This window comes from Ursus americanus, chromosome 19 (assembly GCF_024610735.1).
Source record: "Ursus americanus isolate L20-20 chromosome 19, mUrsAme1.1.p, whole genome shotgun sequence".
Classification (NCBI taxonomy): domain Eukaryota; kingdom Metazoa; phylum Chordata; class Mammalia; order Carnivora; family Ursidae; genus Ursus; species Ursus americanus.
Genome location: NC_142145.1, coordinates 45,864,788 through 45,886,581, shown reverse-complemented (window position 1 = coordinate 45,886,581; position 21,794 = coordinate 45,864,788). Strand labels below are relative to the sequence as shown.

General features: G+C 48.3%; 1 protein-coding gene and 1 non-coding gene across 2 annotated transcripts in view; one reads left to right on the top strand and one right to left on the bottom strand.

Moving 5' to 3' along the window:
* The window catches only part of NPC1 (NPC intracellular cholesterol transporter 1), a 49,336-nt gene that overhangs the window by 4,897 nt on the left and 22,645 nt on the right, over nt 1–21,794 (bottom strand). Inside the window, exons 7-20 of the mRNA XM_045781806.2 lie at nt 20,033–20,106; nt 19,145–19,515; nt 17,488–17,714; nt 14,563–14,663; nt 11,724–11,826; nt 8,984–9,173; nt 8,216–8,398; nt 7,160–7,274; nt 4,439–4,566; nt 4,205–4,345; nt 2,905–2,994; nt 2,306–2,493; nt 1,877–1,992; nt 1,083–1,212 (exon numbers count right to left, since the gene is read on the bottom strand). Coding sequence (XP_045637762.2) covers nt 1,083–1,212; nt 1,877–1,992; nt 2,306–2,493; nt 2,905–2,994; nt 4,205–4,345; nt 4,439–4,566; nt 7,160–7,274; nt 8,216–8,398; nt 8,984–9,173; nt 11,724–11,826; nt 14,563–14,663; nt 17,488–17,714; nt 19,145–19,515; nt 20,033–20,106 — 2,157 coding nt within the window. The remainder of the gene's footprint in view (nt 1–1,082; nt 1,213–1,876; nt 1,993–2,305; nt 2,494–2,904; nt 2,995–4,204; nt 4,346–4,438; nt 4,567–7,159; nt 7,275–8,215; nt 8,399–8,983; nt 9,174–11,723; nt 11,827–14,562; nt 14,664–17,487; nt 17,715–19,144; nt 19,516–20,032; nt 20,107–21,794) is intronic.
* Nucleotides 9,399–9,505, top strand: LOC123782103 (U6 spliceosomal RNA). Its single transcript, XR_006776911.1, has one exon. It is a non-coding gene; the product is annotated as a U6 spliceosomal RNA (small nuclear RNA).

Here is a 21,794-nt window from a genome sequence, read left to right as displayed (position 1 = left end):
TCTTGTTTCTATCTGTGTTTTGCTCTGGCGTTTGCTCAGCAGTGTTGTGTAACAGGCGGGAGGGACAAGGGCCTGGAGTCCATTGCTGGGAGACGGGTCTCGGCCCTGCCACATACTGGCCACAGAAACCGGGCAAAGGGACCGCATCTGGGCTGCGGTGTCCTCTGCCACCTCCTCACAGGCTGTGTGGTAAGGGCGATGTTGTGGGCGAGGTACCTGGCACACGATGGCACGTAGGAGGCTCCCTGTCAGCGGTGGCTGTTGCTTTCCTAAAAGCTGAATGTACTCGGGTTTGGTTTATGTAGGCCAAAGCATTCAGTCTGCAAGCAGACCAAGCTGCAAGATTCGTTTTTATTTTTAGGCGCAGTCTTTCCTCGGTACCAACTACAGGTCTCCCAGCACAGCCACCATCTACATGACTAACTGATGGGATTCTGGTCGAATTACATATTCTTAGGAAAAACAGGGAAGTCCAGGGTTTACCTACCATACATGTGGACACTCTTCCTCCTAAAAAAGGTTCTGAACCATCCCACCCCAGACATCCAGCCATCCTTCCTATTTCTGGGCCCAGACGTCCTGCTTCCATGGCTAACTGGCTGCCCGGCTAGATGGGGCATGAGACAGTCCATAACCTCACAGCCAGACAGGCTGGCAAGAGGAACGGCGGGGCTGAAGAATCTCGATCTCAATCCAGGATGACATGACCAAGCAGAGAAGCTGTCCCTGACACCGAGACGGACGTGAACACGTTCTGAAATGCCACGTGTCCCTGCTCCCCTCCTGCCCTGCTAGACGCCGGCACGGCGCTCCGCAACCATTCACGCAGCCAGGGGGCCAGGACACAGAGCCAAGAGGGAGAGACAAACGCTCCGGCCAGGGCAAAATCAGCCGGAGATGATGAGAAGCTCTCCTTATGAGTGCCTGAGGTTTTTCTGCTCTCACAGAAGGATGGGGATAGGGTGGGGAGGGGAAGAAAGGGACCTTTCCCATACAGCGGCCTCCACCCCAGCCCTCTGCTAGCCGTCCCGGGCAACATAACCAGAAGCGGGCACGTCTCTGAGCGGCTCAGCGGCACTTACCCTTTGCCACACTTGGGGTTCGGGTTATCAGAAAGGAACATGGGCAGGAATCTCATGAAGTCTCCACCTTGAGGCCTCTGCTTGCCCTCTGGGGTCAGAGGTCGGCAGCGGATGCAGCCAGGGTCAACCACTATCACAGACACAGAAGAGGGGCCGAGGTGAGAACAATGAGGCTCTGGATTTTATTTTAAAGCATTTACAGAGCTGATAAAGAAACAAGGGGGATTCTTTCCTTGAATCTTTTTTCCTGACCCCAAAGCTTCCAACACACGTGATTTTCAGTCTAACACAGCTGAGATGCCATCTTCACCTGAGGCAGGCTGTACAAATTTTTTTCCCCGAAGCAGGCTGCCTGCTTGGAGGATGACCTCAGTTGGTATTATCAGAGTCCAAGGCTTCCATGTTTTTATCGAGAGAATTCGAGGACAACCTGAACACTCCTACCAAAACTGCAGGGCAACAGGGATAACAACGGGAAGCTCCCCCGTGAGACGCTGCAGCCAGGTCCCAACCAAGAGACGCTATTAGTGGCGTCGGGAGAAGAGAACCCCGAGAACTCTGAAAACCAGAGTCCCTGACTGGGCCTGTGTTGGGCCTGCAGCCCTGCGGTGGGGGGCGGAGGGAGACGGAACCCCACGACGCCCTCCAGAAAGCACGGCTGAGGACAGCGAAGGGGACCAGGGGCGTGGGAGCGGCGCCGGCATAAACTGCGCTGCAATGCAGATGAGTTTTAAACGATAATGTCACAAGTCTCCAGAGAAAAGGGAAAGATCTGGAAGAGGAGAGGCCGGTACCTGAGGCGTTGCAGAACGAGCCCGTGCTGTTGTGGACTCTACAGCAGGAAGACTGAGGCTTGACCCAATCGAAATAATCGTCGAGCCAGGACGAGGGCGCAAAGCCTATCCGGGTGCTGGCGAGAAGGAGGGAGAAGTTACTGACTTGCTCCACAGAGCGGGGACGTCTGCAGATTCAGTCTTCTTTCCCAAAACCTAACTTCACTTCTTTTTCTAGATGTTACAGTGCTGCCCCAAGGACAGACTCCAGCACCACTTAACGGAAAACCCTTCGAGATAGGAGCCGGCCAAGGAGTCCTCTTAAAGCGTTTGCAGAGGTAAAGCTAGAGCTGGCGATTTTGAGCAACACACTTTCTACGCAAAGCTATTTTTCGCGCGAACCTCCGGCCCCCGCGGACCGTGGCCGAGGCCCCCCGCGGCGGTACTGACTAGTTGTCGAGCTGAGCCGCCGCGAAGATCTGCTGCACCAGGGAGTCGTTGTTGCAGCCCGTGCCCCCGCACACCATGTTCTGCCCGTTCAGAGAGCTGTAGTCGTGCCCCTCCTCCAGGACGAAGTACACGGGTGGGCCTGCGTGCAGGAACTTGAGGGACCTGAAATAGTCCAGCATGTAGGAGTCCTGAAAGAATGACAGAGAACGGGACAAAGTAGGCGCGAGCTGACGATGTCCAAGTGCGGTGACGACGGCCAAGGACGAAGACGGCGCTGGAACGCTGCTGGTCGAGACGGCCGCAGCCGGCTCCCTGCTCCTCACCCTCCCTGCACCCAAGGTGCTCCCCTCGCTGGCCCGCCATCAGGGAGGCACCTGACGAGGGAAGAGCTTGCTGTTCTAGTTCTCTGGCTCCCCCCTGAGAGTTCCAGATGCTAAGACGGCCCCCGCTGCCGAGCTCTGTGGCGGTTCCTGTAACCCGGGGGGAACCAGCCAGCACGTGCATTGAGAAGCAGGCATTACCCTGGAATCACTGCATGCAAATTCTGGAAAATTTATTCATACCATTGGCTAAACAAGATAGAAGAGAAAGCAGCTTACATCGGGCATTGAAAGAGACTGATCCAATCCAATTTCCACTTTGTTCAGGACCGCAATACTGAATGACAGGACGCCCACAAATACTGCTACCTGGAACGAAGAGTCAGTTATAAGACAGTGACTGCTTCGTGTATTAGAGCTTAAGAACATAAATAAGATCTTCCCCACGTAAAAAACAGGACTTTTCTCAACTAAAAAGTTTACATGCCATGTTAAGAGTAGGGGGTAGCGGCTCAGATCAGTGTCTAGAGTCAAACGACCTGGGTTCAAATCCTGGCTCCAGGAGCTCATAAGTGACCCTGGGGAAGTCACTTAACCTCTCTCAGCTTCTATTTCCTCATCAGTAACACAGGAAAAAGAAAAGATGTAGAACATCAGACAGTTTTGTGGACTGAACGAGAAAATCTGGGGGTAATGCAGATTTCAGCATTGTACCTAATACTTAGCACGATACCCCAGATTAAGTGTTCATTAAATGTTAAGTGTTACTATTACTTTACCACTACTGGAGACTAATCCGTGTTCTTTTACAGAGAGACCGGTTATCACTGTTGGCTACATCCAGTATATCAAGTGCAAAAAGCTCTCGCACGGTTGCTGGGGACTCGGGACGGTGGGTGGTGTGGGCAGGGAGGTCTGTGGCACTATAAAGGGGCAGCGTAGAGGACGGTGTTGTGACAGGACGGTTCTGTGTATCGACCGCAGCGGTGGTTACTGCAATCCGCACGTGTGATCAAGGGACTCAGCACTCGACACACACACTGGGCCCATGTCAAGGTCTTGGTTTGGACGTTGAACTACCACTGTGTAAGACCACAGGAAGAAGCTGGGTGGGGGTACCTGGGTTCTCTCTGTACGATCTTCTCGAATTTCTATGAACCTGTAATTATTTCAAAATAAAAACTCTCTTATACTGACTGCTAAAAGCCAGCTAGAAAAATACTTTCTATACCTGTACATATTTGCTTTTGTGTTTTTGCATATATACTTGACAGTTGTCAGAATCTCCTTCCCACGCTGATTTCTTTCTTTTTTAAAGATTTTATTTATTTATTTTAGAAAGAACCATGTGCACGAGAGGGGGGCAGGGGGGAGAGGGAGAGGGACAAGCAGAATCCGCACTGAGCCCAACATGGGGCTCGATCCCATGACCCTGAGATCACGACCTGAGCTGAAATCAAGAGTCCGACATTTAACCAACTGAGCCACCCAAGCACTCCACCCAAGCTGACTTCTTAGAAGGCATGTGACAAATCTGTTTTGGGGAGAAAAGTGAGGAAAACCACAGACAAGCTCATACCACAATTGGTCGCATCCATTCCTTAAGCAGAAGTGGAGAATAAGAGTTTTTGAAGAACCGAAACAAGCAGCTTTCTGAGGCCTGGACACTGGTTCCATCTTCAGGGCCTCTGACACAGCAGACGACGTCCAGGCGATTTTTCTGAGAGGACAAAGAGGAACAAAAGTCACAACCTCCTGCTGTTTTACTTGGATTCTAGACTGTAAACAGACTGTCATCCTGACAGCAACGTACCTCTTGACGCTTAATGTCTAGCCCCAAGAGGCTCACGAAGCAGGTAATCTGAAGCAGGAAGTCAATGAGGACGGCCATCCCGGCAAAGAGGGAGAAAGTGTGAACAGCTGGCATCTTCGACAACGCTCCTGCAGGGGAGAGAAGCGGCCCGTCACATCCACTTAGCACAGGGCACGCTGTGCCAGTCTCACTCACGTGGACGCGGTAGGAGAGCGAGGAGCCAGAACAGGCTGAAGCCACGAGAAGACTCACGCTTCCCACACCCCCCAGAGGAATGCCGCCGAAGTCTGGGGCTGTCGCACCAGGTCCGTGAGCCCGGTGTCTTGCAAAACGGTACCGTCCTGGAACTACTTGGGGAGTTAAACGTGTAGGTCCCTGAGCTCCACCCCAGCCCACTGAATCAGAACAGTGGGCATTCCCACCCGATTCGACTGTACGTAACAGGCTCTCCAGACAAATCAATGCACATGAGACTTTCGGAACCACCAGTGTCGGTCATTTCTTCCGCTACCTTCTATGCTTTGCACTAGAAAGCAGCATTTTCTAGCTGCTGTTAGATCAACCACATTAGTTTCCCACTTCCGTTACAATCAGATGAGGGCACTCCCAGTCAGAAGTACTGGGTTAACACCCAAACCTGCAAACTGGCAGCCCATAGGCCAGATGTATCCTGTATGGTCCACTTCAGATCACTTCATGCTAGGATGAAAAAACATTGCTTAAAAAAGGTAGCCAGTATTTAACAGTGAGACCCGACACAAAAAGCTAGATGCACAGCTTCACTTAAAAAAGAGAGAAAAAAAAGAAAGAAAAAAAAAAAAAAGGACCCAGCAGCACTGGGCCAGCAACATGTAACTGCCTCTTTCAGACCTGTGCCCACCGCTCCTACTGTCCCCCCAGTCACTGCAGTCTTGAGGCACAGGGTCGGCTGCTTGTCTCATCACATTTTCTGATGAGACAACAAGGGAGAAGAACCTGTTTTGCACCTGCGTCCATGAAAAGGAAGCAGAAGGCCCACAGGCGTGAGAGCGCACTGCCCGGTGGAAATGAAGACCCGAGCTGGCGCGCAGCTGTTTGTAGACCCGCCTTCAACGGGCCGACAGCAGCCCTGTGTGAGGGGGCCCACGCTCGCGTTTCTGATCTGGCCTCCTGCTCAGACGCTCGGTTCTCTCGTCCTCCCGTTACCACACAGCAGACGGCGGGCAGACAGCTCTGCTAGTAAGGCTGTTTGGTGATTTCTCCATAGGCAAGAAATACAGAAGGGCTGGTTTTTGTTCCAGCTTATTCTGGCTCCTCGTAGTAAGGTGAGGTCCAAGGACCTCCGCTCGTTAACGAGGCTGCTGCCCCGGTGACTTATGTGGATGGACGAAGAAGATTGTGCCTGTGGATTTTGCTCAGAGTGCGGAGTTGACAAGGCTCCTGGGGGGGACGTGGGAATGTCGTTTTCAAAGATCAACATTTGCCACGGGTGCCAAAAAGGGGAAGTGGCAGAGGAGTTCTAGGTTATCTGTCATCCGGGACCCCAACACCAACACTGTCATGAAACCGGTTACATGAGAAACACAAGGGCCGCCTGGGTGGCTCAGCTGGTTAAGCAGCCAACTCTTGATTTCAGCTCAGGTCATGATCTGAGTCGTGAGATTGGGCAGCGCATCAGGCTCTGCACAGGGGGTGGGGCCTGCTTGAGATGCTCTCTCCCCCTCTGCCCCTCCCCCCTCTAAAAAAAAAAAAAGAAAAAAAAAGAAGACACTTCCAAAATGATACCCAAGATATGCCACTAGTTTTTCTTGCGGTCTAGTCTGATACTTTCTGATTACAGAATAAAGTTTAAACAAGGAAGCAACACAAAGGGACACATTCAGATACCCAGATCCTTCTACTCTCAGGCTCAGAAAATGGTGGGATTGAATAGCTAAACTGTGGAAGGAGCCGAGATGCCCTTCAACAGACGAATGGATAAAGGAGATGTGGTCCATATACACAATGGAATATTACTCAGCCATCAGAAAGAACAATTACCCAACATTTGCAGCAACATGGACGGGACTGGAGGAGATTATATTAAGTGAAATAAGTCAAGCAGAGAAAGACAATTATCATATGATTTCACTCATTATGGAACATAAGGAATAGCAGGGAGATCGGTAGGAGAAGGAAGGGAAGAATGAAGGGGGGGTAAACAGAAGGGGGAATGAACCACGAGAGACGGTGGACTCTGGGAAACAAACTGAGGGCTTCAGAGGGGAGGAGAGTGGGGGACTGGGATAGGCCGGTGATGGGTATTAAGGAGGGCACGTATTGCATGGAGCACTGGGTGTTATACGCAAATAATGAATCACGGAACACGACATCAAAAACTAATGACGTACTGTATGGTGACTAACATAAAAAAAAAAAAAAGAATGGGGCATAACCACATTAAGTAAATTTATAATGATAAACTAAAAACATCAACTGTTAATATTTGTAGCTCTACGGAGTAGAGAAGGAGGGACCTTATATTGTTGGGCTTTCTTTAGTTCTGTTTTTAAAATAAATTTCTTAAGGGAATCTAAAATAAATACACAATTTAAAAAAGTTATAAAGTGAACAGTTGTGTGACCTCCAGAACCGTTATCACTATAGATAGATACATAGATTCATAGGTAGATGATAGATAATGATATATGAAAAAAAAAAAAAGGAAAATGGTGGGATTGGTAGAATTCAAAGACTAATTACCTAAGAAAAACGCTACAGCCTCTGAAAAGGATGACAGGAACATACTAGGAGCCACTTCTCCTAGGACCCTGCCCAGCTGCTGATCCAGAGTTTCTCCTTGAAGACGTTCATCACGCTTAAAAAAACATAAAACAAAACATGGGCCATTAACATTTCTAAATAACAATGCCATCTCTTTGCTTCTTTGTTGCTTTGTGTCAACTCAATGGTAAAGAAAAATGATTAGGAGCTTTTACTTATTGTAGATAAACTTTGATGGTGGACCCATAACTTGTCATGATAATCCATCCAGGGTTTCACTAAACCCCTGAGCTAGGTAACAGGTGAGAAGCTCAAAGAAAGACTGGATCATCTTATCAGGAAAACACACGGACGCAGGCTGCAGGTGGCTGGACCACTGACACTCTTATGTGCCCCTGAGTCTCCAAGTAAGGCGACCAGCAGAGAAAAAATCATGACTGAGACCATTTTCTACATCAACAGGTCCTGTGCTGCCCTATCTTTTTCGTGGCATCTCTGACGAATCTTTGATTTTCCTACACGATTGGAGACTCACTTTAATAACAGTCGTATCCAAAATATTTTTCACAAGCATGCAAGCCCTTCTTGCACACATATTTAAAACTGAATTCTCAGGGCTCCTGGGTGGCTCAGTCGGTTAAGCATCTGACTCCTGGTTTCAGCTCAGGTCATGATCTCAGGGTCCTGGGATTGAGCCCTGAGTCGGGCTCCGTGCTCAGCGCAGAGCCTGCTGGTCCCTCTCCCTCTGCTCCTTCCTGCTCTCTCTGCAATCTCTCTCTCTCTCTCGAATTAAAAAAAAAACCCAATAAACAAAAAACTTTAAAATTCAATTCTCACTTTATATCTATTCCCCACAACCAAAGAGAAGAATGAACTTCTCGGTCTCAAAATGTCCCGGACAAGTTATGGACACCAATCAGCAGCGAAGTTTCCTCAGTGTCCACACTCACGAGTACGCCGCGTGGAGCGGAAGAGCCATTAATGGAGCCCCGTGCTTGGTCAGAGGGCAAGCTCTGTGAGACTAGGAAGACACACCTGGTAGGTCTGCACCAGAATGAAGATGTTGTCCACCCCGACAGCCAGCACCAGGAAAGGGATGACTTCGATCACAATGAGGGTGAGGGGGACCCCGATGTAGCTGAAGATGCCCAGTGAGCACGCCACTGAGCTCAGCACGATGAGGATCCCGGCGACGCCGAGGGAGATTTTAGAATCCACCTGAGACGCGCGACAGAGACGGATCGTCAGACCATCATTTGTCCTAGGACTGCAAGGTCCTCATTTTACCTCTTTTTGGGTGTAGCCGATTTGGAGTGAAAAGTCCTCTCCGAGTTTGAGAAAAGATGTGAAAAATGTTCTAGGTCTTCCTAGGTAATGGTGTGGTCAAATTAGGAAAAACTGGATTATGGGAAATAAATTTTAAGTTTAAAATAAACCAAAAATTTGGAACTGAAGAAAACACATGCGGGAAATAGAAAATATTACATACAATGAAAACAGGGGACTGTAAACCAGCTTTGAACATAATGAATTAGGATTAACTAAGCAGAGGCAGGGGTGCCCGGATCGCTCAGTTGGGTAAGCGTCTGACTCTCGATTTCGGCTCAGGTCATGACCTCCGGGTCATGAAATCCAGGGTCAGGCTCCTGCTGGGCGTGGGGCCTGCTTAGGATTTTCTCTTTCTCTTTCTCTCTCCCCCTGCCCCTCCTCCCTCTCCCTTTCTTAAAAAAAAAATAGAGGCAAAAACATGACATCGTGCTGTGCATGGTCATTTTTCTCCAACATACAACACACACCACTTACTAGAAACCTGCTACAGCTTTTGATGTGGCCCAAGGCTATGGAAATGTACAGAAACATGACAGCATAGCTGATGAGAACAGTGAAGACATCACCGTTACTTTCACGATTCAGTTCATCCTCAATACTTCGCTCGGTAGTGAAAGAAATGGTCAGATTAGGATTCTCGTAGTTTTTCACAAAATTAATAAACCTAAAAGAGTGAACAAATTTTATGTTTTTAGTTAAAACTTAGTGACTGCTAAGTGAGAAACTTCTTCCCGACCTCTAGGACACAAAAGCCACACTTACTTAACCTGTACCCTAATATTAGGATTTTTGACAGGGGAGACCAGAAGGTGAGACACCCCCAGATCAAAGTTCCAGACATGCTGAAGTTCCATCACTTGAAACAAGTTTAGAACAAGTTTAAAAGTTGGTGATGGCTTCGGCAGCACATATACCAAAATTGGAATGATACAGAGAAGATTAGCATGGCCCCTGTGTAAAGACGACATGCAAATTCATGAAGCATCCCATTAAAAAAAAAGTTGGTTGATGGTCTCATTTCTTTTTTTACTAAAAAGGATTTCTAAACGAAGCTATTATAATAAAGATATATGCTCATGAAACAAACTTTTAAAAGCTGATTTACAAATTCGATACAATCCCTATCAGAATCCCAGCTGACTTCTTCCTAGAAAGATACGCTGATTCTAAAATTCACATTTGGAATTGAAAGGGGCCCAGAAGAGCCAAACCCTTCTTTTTCAAGAACAGAGGAGGAGGACACACACGTCTCGATTCCACACTTTCTACAAAATGACAGTGATCAAGCCAGTGTGGTGCGAGCACAAGGACAGGCAGAAAGAAAGAAACCACGTATCTGCGGTCACCTAATTTTCAACAAGGTGACAAGACTATCCAGTGAAACAGAGTCATCTTCTCAACGAATGGCCTGGGATCATGTGGATAGCACATTACGTAAAAAAATGAACTCAAGTGGATCAAAGACCTACATGTGAGAGCTAAAACCCTCTGAAGGAGACACAGGCATAAATCGCCATGTCCTTGGATTAGGCATAGCTCCTCAGACATGACACCAAAAGTCTGAGCAATAAAAGAAAAAACTTAGAAAACCTGGACTTCAAAACTAAAAACTTGGCCCTCACCAGACACCAGCAAGAAAACAAAGAAAATGGTAGCAAATACCTGGAAATCATATAGCTGATAGCAGACTTGTAGAATATATAAGAATTCTTATAATTAATCATAAAAATACAAATAATCCAGTTAAAAATGGGCAAAGGATAAGAACAGACATTCCTCCAAAGGAAGTTATACAGATGGCCAGTAAAGCACAAAAAAAGCTTGAAATCAGTAGCCATCAGGGAAATGCAAATCAAAACCACAATGAGATACCACCCCACACCCACTAGGACGGCCAGAACCAAAAGGTCACATAACAAGTGTTCATGGGGGCGCCTGGGTGGCTCAGTCGTTAAGCATCTGCCTTCGGCTCAGGTCATGATCCCAGGGTCCTGGGATCGAGACCCGCATCAGGCTCCCTCCTCGGCGGGAAGCCTGCTTCTCCCTCTCCCACTCCACCTGCTTGTGTTCCCTCTCTCACTGTCTCTGCCAAATAAATAAAATCTTAAAAAAACAAAAAAACAAGTGTTTACGAGGATGTGGAGAAATAGGGCCCCTCATACAGGCTGGTGGGAAGAGAAAATGGTGCAGCCACCATCTAAAACAATCTGGAAGTTCTTCTAAGTGTTATATATGTCCCAGCAATTCTATTTTTAGGTATATATCCAAGAGAAATGAAAACATATTAAGTTCACACAAAAACTTGTATATGAATGTCTACGGTGGCATTTTCCATCATGGCCAAAAGGTAGGAACCACTCAAATGTGCATCAACTGACAGCTGGATAAAAACGTGGCACATCCACAGGATGAAGCATTACGCAGCCGTAAAAAAGGAATGAGGTCCGGACACGTGCTGTAACTTGGATGGACCTTGGAAACACGCGAAGTGAAGGGAGCCAGACCCAGAAGTCCACGTATATGCCTCCATTCATGTAAACGTCCAGAGTACAATAACGTACGGAGACAGGAAGCAGACCAATGATTGCACAGGGCTGGGAGGTGGGAGGATGAGGATGGGAGGTGATAGCTAAAGGAGATGGCGTTTCTTTTTGAGAGTAAAAGAGAAAAAAAAGTTCTCAAATTCACTGTGGTGACAGTTGCATATCCGTGAATACACTGGATCACACACTTTAATTGTGTGAAATGTATGGTATGGGACTTGTATTCTAACAAAGCTGTTAGGGGGAAAAAAAAAAAGCACTGAAAGCTATAAAGAGTTAACGATTTCCCGGGTCCCACGCTTGAGATTTTTTCTAGGGATGGGCAGCATGGATAGCATGTATTTCCCTAGCCACGCTGACTGCAGCTTTTACGTCCTACATCTGGAACCATCTATTCACCTCTCTTTAGTCCCTCACTAATGTGCATCCAGCTTGCTCCTGGTGGCTTCCTGGGAGAGACGTGTGCGTGGAACATTTCGCACGGAGACTTCTGCATCCCTGTGCAGGGACATCTACTCACACAATGTTTACAGATCTTTTTCTTAGCATCATTAGTACCAAGCAGGAAAAAAAAAATGGCTCACATCTGCCGTTGGTTAATTTAGCTGGATGCGGTTTCAGCGCATTCTGTTCGTGCCCAGTTTCCCCCAGAACAAAGAGAGCAAACTCACTCTTTCTCCCAGGCCTGGGCCCTCTGGAGCTTCTCTGTATCATTGTAGTAATTATTGACGGGAAAGGTAATCACAAGGGCTGTGGCATTATTGTAGTTTTGATCTAGAAAGGAAAAAATGTGACACCAAGAAGATAAGAATCAGGCAGAAAATTAGACGAACACGAGGGAACATCACGAGACTGTGAGGTGACTGATTTTTCACGGGGGCTGTAGACTTCGCTCTGGGAACAAAACCCAGGAGTTCACTGGCATAGTCTCTGCAGCTCAGTTAATATGAATAAAAAGGGTGCTCTGTCTGACGGGGGCGGTTTCATTCAGGATGAGTAACAACTTTTTTTTTTTTTAAACTACATAGCATGTGCGTGGTAAAAATTTCAAGCAGAAAGGTGATCTGTGCAGTCTCTCCTTCTACGCTCTTAGTTCTCCTCCCCCCCATCTGAAACATTTCCAGAGACACTCCATGCATGCTCAAGCAAACATATATGTTTTTGTCCTTTTTTTTTGTAAAATATATACATGTATCTATATATTTTTAAAGATTTTATTCATTAATTTGTGAGAGAGAGTGAGTGAGAGCTCACAAGCAGGCGGGAGAGGGAGAGGAAGCAGGCTCTCTGCTGAGCAAGGAGCCCGATGCGGGGCTCAATCCCAGGACCCTGTTCTGCACATTTTTTAATTTGTATCTTGGAGATGGCTCCATTTTAGCACATAAAGAGCTTCTTTATTTTTTCTGCTATATCATATTTTCTAGTATAATTTAACCAACCTCCAGTTGATGGACATTTTTGCAATTTTTATAATTATAAATAAAAATACTACAAAGAATAACCTGATAAATACTTTTCATGTGTAAAGTACATATTTGGAGAATCAATTCGTACAAGTACAAGCACTGAATCAACCGTGCAACTGTAATTTTGATAAATTCCCCCAAACTGCCCTTCAAAGAGGCTACCCTCTTTTTCATTTCTTTATTCAACAAGACACATTACTGAGACGCTGCTTCGCGCCAGGCATTATTTTTGGTGCTCTGGATATGTATCAGTGAACAGGAGAGAGGAAAATCCCTGCCTTCCTGGAGCTTACATTCTAGGACCCATTTACACTCCCACTAACAATGGGGTCCCCACCACACTCGCCCATAGAGGGTTTATCAAACTCTTAGGTCTTGCCCGTGTTAGGTAGAAAGATTGAAGTGAGGTGCACTTCACTATCTAGGAGTGAGACTGGGCATTTTCCCCATATAATGAACAGCCCTGTGTATTTGTTCTTTTGTTAACGTTCACATGGCTTTACCCACTTTTCTTCTGGGTTGCTAACCTTTTTTTTCACAAGAGCCCTTTATATATTAAGGACACGCTGTCCATAATGTATACTGTTTTTCTTCCCCCTCTGGTTTAGTTGCCTTTTTAATTTTCTTAACTTTAGGATGCTTGTTTTCCACATAGGAATTTTAAATTTTTATGTAGTCAAATTCATCAATGTTTCCTTCTGTGGCTTCTGGGTTTTGTGTCTTGCTTAGAAACGCCCTCTCCATTTTAAAACTATTTAAAAAAAATTCCTCCGGTATTTTCTTCTAGATCTTTAATAGCTTCACTTCTTACATCTGTTTTTGACACATCTGGAGTTTATATGGATGGAAGGAATAAGGCAGAGATCAAATTTAATTTTGATGGCTGTGGTTTGCCAGTTGGTGACGCCATATTTTCTCCACCAATTAAAGGTGGCATTTTATGAGGAAGAGTAAAATGTAAATATAGATAGGACTTCTCCCTCCCACTGGGTGAGGAGAACAACATCTAATTGGCCTCTTCCTTTCTCCTTCTCAACAGGAGAAAAACCTGTTGAGCTGCTTATAATTAGGCTTCAGATGCCAGAAGTGTCACCTGAATCATGACCCCATCATACCTGGTGCAGTCTATTCCAGAACCAACCAGCAAAGAGCAAACCTGCTGCTCCTCCCCCTACAGAAGTGTCTCAATTCTTAACTGACTGGTTTAGGAAGAAAACACAGAACTTTGTTTCTTTTTCCCCGTATCTCACATATTCTCTCTCTCCCATTACAGATATTCTTTTTTTTCTTAAGATTTTATTTATTTGACAGAGAGAGAGAGAGCACAAGCAGGGTTGAGTGGTAGGCAGAGGGAGAGGGAGAAGTAGGCTCTCCACTGAGCAGGGAGCCCAATGCGGGGCTCGATCCCAGGACCCTGGGATCATGACCTGAGCTGAAGGCAGATGCTTCACTGACTGAGCCATCCAGGTGGCCCACAGATGTTCTTTTTTTTTTTTTTTTAAAGATTTTATTTATTTATTCGACAGAGATAGAGACAGCCAGCGAGAGAGGGAACACAAGCAGGGGGAGTGGGAGAGGAAGAAGCAGGCTCACAGCGGAGGAGCCTGATGTGGGACTCGATCCCATAACGCCGGGATCACGCCCTGAGCCGAAGGCAGACGCTTAACCGCTGTGCCACCCAGGCGCCCCGGCCCACAGATGTTCTTAACTGAGGTCCACGGACTCCCTAAGGGTTCCCTGAACTCCTTAAAACTGAACAATGAATTATGTGGAGGTGCACAATTGCAATACTCCAGCGAAAAGCCCTTCGCTTTTGACAGCCTCCCAAAGTGTGAGCTTAAGAAGGCTAACACCACCGACTTCTTTTAAACCCAAAAGAAAACCCAAAGCCAAAGCCCGAAGCAAGCCTACGCTTGGGATTTAAGAGACAGGAAACTAATAAGACTGCTCAATTTATGAAATCTTCATGACTACCACTTGACTCTTAGTGACAGAACCGAGACTACTTTATCTAATAGAAAAAGTAGAAGCTTCTCTTACTTACCATCATAGCCTCCTAACACAAGCCACGGGAACACGGGCCCACCAAACGTACCCAGGCAAGGATCATGGAGCAAACTGGTATCATTCAGAGAGGCAGGAGCCCTGCGAAGAAGTTTAGAAACACCTCCCAGTTAGAACAAGCCTCAAGACGTCACAGACACCTAAACATTTACACGACAAACAGTTCAAGATGCCGACGATATCCTAGATATCCTAGGTACGATGTGGGCCCTGTGGCGCCTTAGGGGAGTAATGCGGTCAGCACTCGCCTTTGGGAGGCCAGAATCACCGAGCGAGAGGCAGCACACCCAGCGCGTGCGGTCGGCATCGCACAGCGCATGTCACACGCGGGAACGGAGCCCCCGCGGTGCTTGGAGCAGAGGAGGGAGCAGCCAACACACAGAGAAGACTGCCACCGAAACGAGGAGGCTGTCCAGCTAGAACATGGGGCGCCCACAGAGGGGAGGACTTCTGAGAGAAGGGCCGGGGCTGGAAAGGGTGAGGGACAGACAATGGAAAAAAGCATTAAGTGCCCTGCTGTGTGGTTTGGATTATTACCCTGCAGGCCCTGAGGAACAATGAGAGACCTGGGGAAAAAGGATGTCGTGAGCTGTTTTAGAAAGATAACTCAGGTGGTAAAATGGAAGATGGTCTAGAAGTGGAAAGGAAAGGGGCAGAAAAGCCTGCAGACCCGTCAGGTTCGTGCAAGGGTCGAGGCAATGGTGGTGCCGTGAAGACAGCCAGTGGAGGGACCAGCCATCCGGGACACATCCTAAGCCAGACCTCTGCTGGGCACTCAGGAAGGTTCTCACAGATAACCTGAAGCTTGGCCCATCAGAGCCCGTGGCTGATGGGCTCAGACTGGGGGTCAGGCCACTCGCTTGGGGCAAACAGGCTGCAGGGATGCAGCCAGAAGCTAAGTCCCATCCGCCCACACATGGGACCCTGCCACCACATCATGGACTGCAGAGCTCATCCTGAGGTTAAAATCCACAAGAATTACATGAGGGAGGTAAGGATGAGGAAGGAAGCGGAGATACAGCCTTGAGTTTGAGTAACTGGTAGATGTTGGCGCCATCACACGATACAGGGGGTACGGGGGAGGAAGGAGATCTGCGCTCGGTTCTGGGTACACCGGGTTTGCCATTCCTGCAGGACCCCCGGGGGAAAAGCCCACGAGAAGTTGGGGAGGGAGGTGAGAGCCGGAGACACAGAAGAGCAAACAAAGATCCGCGGGGGGGAGCGAAGTCGCCCACAGCAGCGCTTTTGCACTGACGTGACCCGCACCCCCCCTTGGATAAAACACTAGTCTCCTGCATCTCCTGCCAAAACTTTGTTGACTTCCATTTTGTAAGACAGGAAGTAAACAGCTTTCTCCTTTAAATATAAACATTGAAGAATATTATTTTTTTTTCCATTTTCAAATTGCCCATGGCTGCCCTGGACCATCTATCCTGTGGAGAAGGCTGGTTTAGCATATATGGGCACGCACTTACTGTTTTATGGGGAGAGCTCACATTTTCAGAGGTGACCTCCTTGAAACAGAGCAAACACAGCCCAACCACCTCAAGATCACATCCCAGTAACAAAAACAGAACTGAGCTTAATGGCCTCCAGACCACATGTCAGGACGGCTGGCTCCAGAGATGCGGTTAGTTGACAGCACACTCAAAATGACAAGGAACAGGGGCACCTGGGTGGCTTGGTCGGCTGGGCATCTGACTCTTGGTTTCAGCTCAGGTCATGATCTCATGCGTTGTGGGATCGAGCCCCGTGTCCAGCTCCGTGCTCAGTGGGGAGTCTGCTCGAAAGAATCTCTCCCTCTGTGCCTCCCCTGACTCGCATATACACTCTGGCCCTCTCTAAAATAAACAAATTTTTTTAAAAAGTGACAAAGAATAATTCCTCTGTTCCCAAGGTGACACAACAGCCATGGTGGCTGTGTGACTGGCTGAACGACTGTCTTCAGGCCACGTCAGGGCATTCAGGGACAGCAGGCTGCTCTGCCGGCTACAGGCACAGGCCTAAACAGCACCTCACAGGTCACCAAGCACCGTGACTAATGCCAATGAAAACTGCAGCCTGCCCTGCTAGACGGGCCTCCGATGGGAAGGAGCTTCGGTGCCCTCCAGTCAACTGTACAGCAACCTACTACCCTCACTTCTCAAGCGGACACTGCACATTTTGAGAGAGAGAGAGTACACACACACGTGCATGAGAGGGGCAGAGGGGGAGGCAGAGGGCAAGGAAGACAATCTCCAGCAGACTCCACACTGAACGTGGAGCCTGACGTGGGGCTCGATCCCACAACCCCGAGATCATGATCTGAGCTGAAACCAAGAGTCAGATGCTTAACTGAGCCACCCAGGTGCCCCAACGTTGTAAAAACAATTTGATATCATGGTGTAAATTCGTATTTGAAAGACAAGAAAAAGCACTATAGGCTTCTGTTTTTGTACTAGGACACCACTGGTGGTGTGGCAGGTGCAACTGTGTGCTATCTTTCCAGGCACGAGTTTACGGCTGAGTAGTACCTGCCCCTCCTTGATTATACACTAGGAACACTCCCACCCCAGGACCTTTGTACCTGCGGCCTGTGGACCTGGAACACTTTTCCCTCCAATATTCACAGGCTCCCTCCTCTCTTCTCCGTGTGAGCAGGTGACCACGCCACCTCAAGCAGCACACCCCCACTGCACTCATCTCCTTGCCGGGCTTCACTTCCCCAGAGCTCTCATCTCTACCTGGCGTCCGGGCACACTTCTATCTATTCAGTGTTGGTCTCCCTCCATTAGAACGTGAGCTTTGCAGAGCAGGATCATGCTGTGTGCTCCCTGCTAGGTCTCCGGCACCAACAACAGCGTGTGGTGACAGCAGCGCTCCCAGGCTGGTGGGATGAATGAATGGGCCGTCTCCCGCCACATACCGTACACAGTATAGCAAGTGCGTGTGGTAATCCGCGTACACAAAGAAGTCATCGCCGATTTCATGGTCCAGCACGGAATGGCTGTTCTGGAAGTAATTTAACACGCTCAAGATGGTGCAGTTCTTGTTATAGGGTGAGAGGGGGGCCACGCAGATGTCTTGAAGTGTCACGGTCTCGTTGTTATAAAATGCAGTGATGTTTTCAATGGCGGTCTGTAAGTCAAGAACCTGAAAGAAGATTTTAAAAATAAATCCAGAAACATCAGATTTCTCTCAGGTTGTGACTAATGCCCTGACAGGTCAGAAGATAAAAAGTATTTGGGGAAAATGCTTCTTCACACAAGGGAGAGGACTAAGACGTGCTGTGGTAACATATCTGACGGCACCAGGGGCCCCCTCTTAGAGACAGCCAGCTGGGAGAGGGACCCTGCTGAGAGGCGTCCCGAGAGGCGGGAGGGGACACCATCACCAGGACAGACCTCCGTGCAGGATACATGAACAGCTCTCCTTCCACCCCTGAGTGGTGAGCCACAGGGCCACAGAGGGAAGAGGGGGCAATGTGCCTGGTCCTCCCGACACACCCTCTTATCAACAAAATGCCCCCTCCTGCCTTGCTCTGTGCTACCATTGTTTACGTATATTCACGTATTTTCTTCCTTTTTTTTCCTTTAAAGAGATCTCCCTTTTTGTTTTTTAAGATTTTATTTATTTATTTGACAGAGAGAGAGTACAAACAGGGGGAGTAGCAGGCAGAGTGAGAGGGAGAAGCAGACTCCCCGCTGAGCAGAGAGCCTGATGTAGGGCTCGATCCCAGGACCAGGACCCGAGCCGAAAGCAGACGCTTAACCGACTGAGCCACCCAGGTGCCCCATATTCCCGTATTTTCTAATACAGAATATGTTTCTGGAGGTAAACAAACTACTTTGTTCATCTTTTGCAACAAGCTGGAAAAAACCAACAGTCACTGGGTGGAGAAAAGATTCTGTTTAAGTCTTGAGACCATTCTGATGTTTTTCAAGATACTTTCTGTAGGCAAGAGCCATATTTAAAGGAAAAAATCACGTGATCGTGCAACTGTTCATTAAAAAATATCAGTGGGGTGCCATTTATTCGTAAGTAGAGTTCTCCAGGGCAAGTGTGACAAGGGAAAATGGGAGGGTTTAAATCCCTCTCTAAGAGAACAGGACGGATCTCGTTCCAAATGCAGGCTGGGGCCCACATTCAGGCAATGATAAATTCATTCCTGCAGGGAGGGTCAGCAGTAGCTCCTTCCTTGGCCCCCAGCACAGCGTGAGAGGCCTCATTCCTTGGGGTCCTGGCACACTACTCTTCAATCATCAAGGGAAAAATTTATTAAAGCAAATTATAAAATACATTCTGCTTCAATAGAGAAATGCTCATCTCAACGTCAAGAAAGAAGCCAGCCCCGCTGTATGAAGTAAATACACAAGCAGTCAATCTTTCACTAAGTTCAACATCCAGCATTCACTTTCTTGAAAAGCAAACGAAAAGCACCTTTCCTTTTTCACTGTTGAGATTTTCGAGCTCTCCCACTACGTTCAGCCCCAACCCCACGTCAGATAGAACTGGTCCACGTGTAAATGCCAGTTAACACACCCCCGGGTTCCCGGGACTGATTTCTGCGAAGAGCACGTTACCTGGTGCAAGATCCCTATGTCGAGCGGGGGTCCGAAGGGCACGTCGGATCCCGAGGGGTACGGCTGGTAAGTGTGCACGCTGGTGTTGGGGGCCTGGATGATGAGCTGTTCCGTGCGGAAGAAGGGCCCAAAGTGCGTGTCAAAGTACTCTTTCTCCAGGCGCGCCCGGCTGCCGGGGGCTGACCACAGGTCCACTGGGTTGGTCGTGACCCGGACAAACACCAGGCCCGAAGAACAGGCGGCAATGAAGGCCAGGGAGAAGAAGATTATGCAGCCCGGGTTCCGGACGCAGAAAGAGCCCCACTGGGAGAAGAGCCGCCTCAGATAGCCCTCGAAGGCCGCACCAAGTGCGTCGCAGCAGGACGCCTCCCCTGGAAGAGCGGGAGAGGGAGGAAGGGTGGAGGTTAAGAGCCAAGCCATTCCTGAAAGGTGGAACAGGGAAAGTGTCAGCTACTGCCTCGTGGGGCAGGAACTGTGCCCCCACCGGGGGTGGCAGAGATCCTGCGCTGCTCCCCCCACCCCCTCAGCAGCTATCTGCTCAGGACGCCACCGTCCTTGCCTGCCCACCGTGACAGCCATCCCCACCCGACAGGGGAACGATGCTCGCACGGGAGCAGAGTGCTCTGAGCACTCCGTCCAGAGCAGTTCGCGTCCAGCTTTGCGGCTGCACCTGCTCTCCGCCGACCCCGCCAGCCCCTCCACAGCTCTTACCCCGGTGCCTAACTAGCCTACGATGATCGTCCAGAGGCAAGGACCGGTCCACCTGGATCACAGCCGTGTCCTTGACGTGAGCAGAGCGCCTGGCCCTGAATGGTGCATGACCGCTTGCTGAGGAAACCAACACCTGAGCCCACAAAAGCCTAACCGTGTAAGTACAGATGTGCCCACCTTTGTCACTGGCATTTACAGAGAAAGCGATGTTGCTATCAATCGGGGTGTACTCGGAGACAAAATAGCGTTTTCTGAAAAACAGAAGCATGTAAGCAGTATTAGCGGACCTTTGACATAATGAAGCTGTTTTTCTGACAGTCCTGTAACCCCATTTAAAGCTCACTTCCTCATTCTGTTTTCTTCCTCCTGAACTGCTGTCTTTTCCCCCCAGGTTCCTTTGCTCTAAGTTCTGCTCGCTAGTCTCAGGAGAAAATTCAAAAAGGTATTTTTCTTTAGGATTTATTTGAGAGACAGAGTGCAAGAGAGCGAACGAGCACAGAGTTGGGCGGGTGGGGGGGAGGCAGAGGGAGAGAGAAGCTTTAGCAGACTGCACACTGAGGGGTGGAGACCCATGCGGGGCTCGATCTCATGACCCTGAGATCACGACCTCAGCTGAAACCAAGAGTCAGATGCTTAACCGACTGCGCCACCCGGGCGCCCCTAAGAAGGTATTTAAGAAACAGATTAATAAAGGATAGTTTCACCTTGTAGCCTTCATTTAGGTTTAAGGCTTTAGGTCCTGTAAAAGCTGCGGACGCTACGCTGCAGCAGCAAAGCACAGACCCAGCGTCTAGAGCGGCGTTCTAAACACCGGTCTCCAACACAAGGAACCAGGGCTCCTTGCAGAAGAGGCGGACTCCAGGGCTGGGGCAGGGAGAATACGAGATGAGGCTGGAACATCTTGTGAGTCCAGAAAATAAGAACAGGCTTAACAAAGGTGGGGGCATGTTGAAAACAAAACACAGGAGTCAACCAGAAGGTGCTCTCGGTGGTCAAGACTGGAAAAATCTGAGCGACAAAACAAATGGCAGTTGGACAGAGCCCATAAAATTAAAAAAAAAAAAAGTCCATAATGTCAGTGTAATTCGATCAATAATTAAGTAGAGCAGAAAGGACAACTGTCTATGCAGAGTTAAGTCCAATTAGTAATGGGAGAAGAAATATAAAACCACCAAATCACTGTCCAGCAAAGGCCACACGAGTAACTGTGGCAGACAAGAGCCGCCAGTGGATGTTGATCAGTGGACAGTTTCAGGACAAACAAGGTATTAGCACAGTTTTGACCTCTCTCCCTTAAGCTACTGATCAACTCCAAAGGGAGAAGCAGCCACTCTACAGGAGAGAAACCCAGCAGACGCCCAGTGAAGAGACATATCGAGATCGTGTAGCACCGAAACGAGATGCTGAGAAAGACACATCGCTTCTATGACATTCTTGTTGCAAACACGTAACCTCAATCTGATCACGAGAGAGAAGATCAGATAAAGCCTGACTGAGGGACATTCTGCAACAAAATAACTGCCCAGCACTCACCAAAAATGTCAAGGCCGTAAAAAATTCCAGAAACTGTCACAGACTGGGGCAGAGTAGTGAGCAAAAAGTGAATGTGGAGTGGGGTCCTAAACAGAACAGGGCGGCAGAGGAAAACCCGGTGCTATTTAAACGAAGCGTGTGGTTTAGCTAATACTTGCACACCAACACCACTTCTGTGGTTCTGATCATTACATACTGTGGGTGACGGAAGTCCTAACATTGGCGAAGCTGCGTAAAGGATACACGTATACATATATACTCTACTATTTTTGCACCTTCCTGGTAAGTCTAACATTTTTCAAAACAAAAACGTAAAGAAAATGTACTTCCTGATCAAGATGCAAATATAAAAGGACTGGAGACAATACTGCATTTAATTAGTTTTGAATCAGACTCAGCTCCTAAC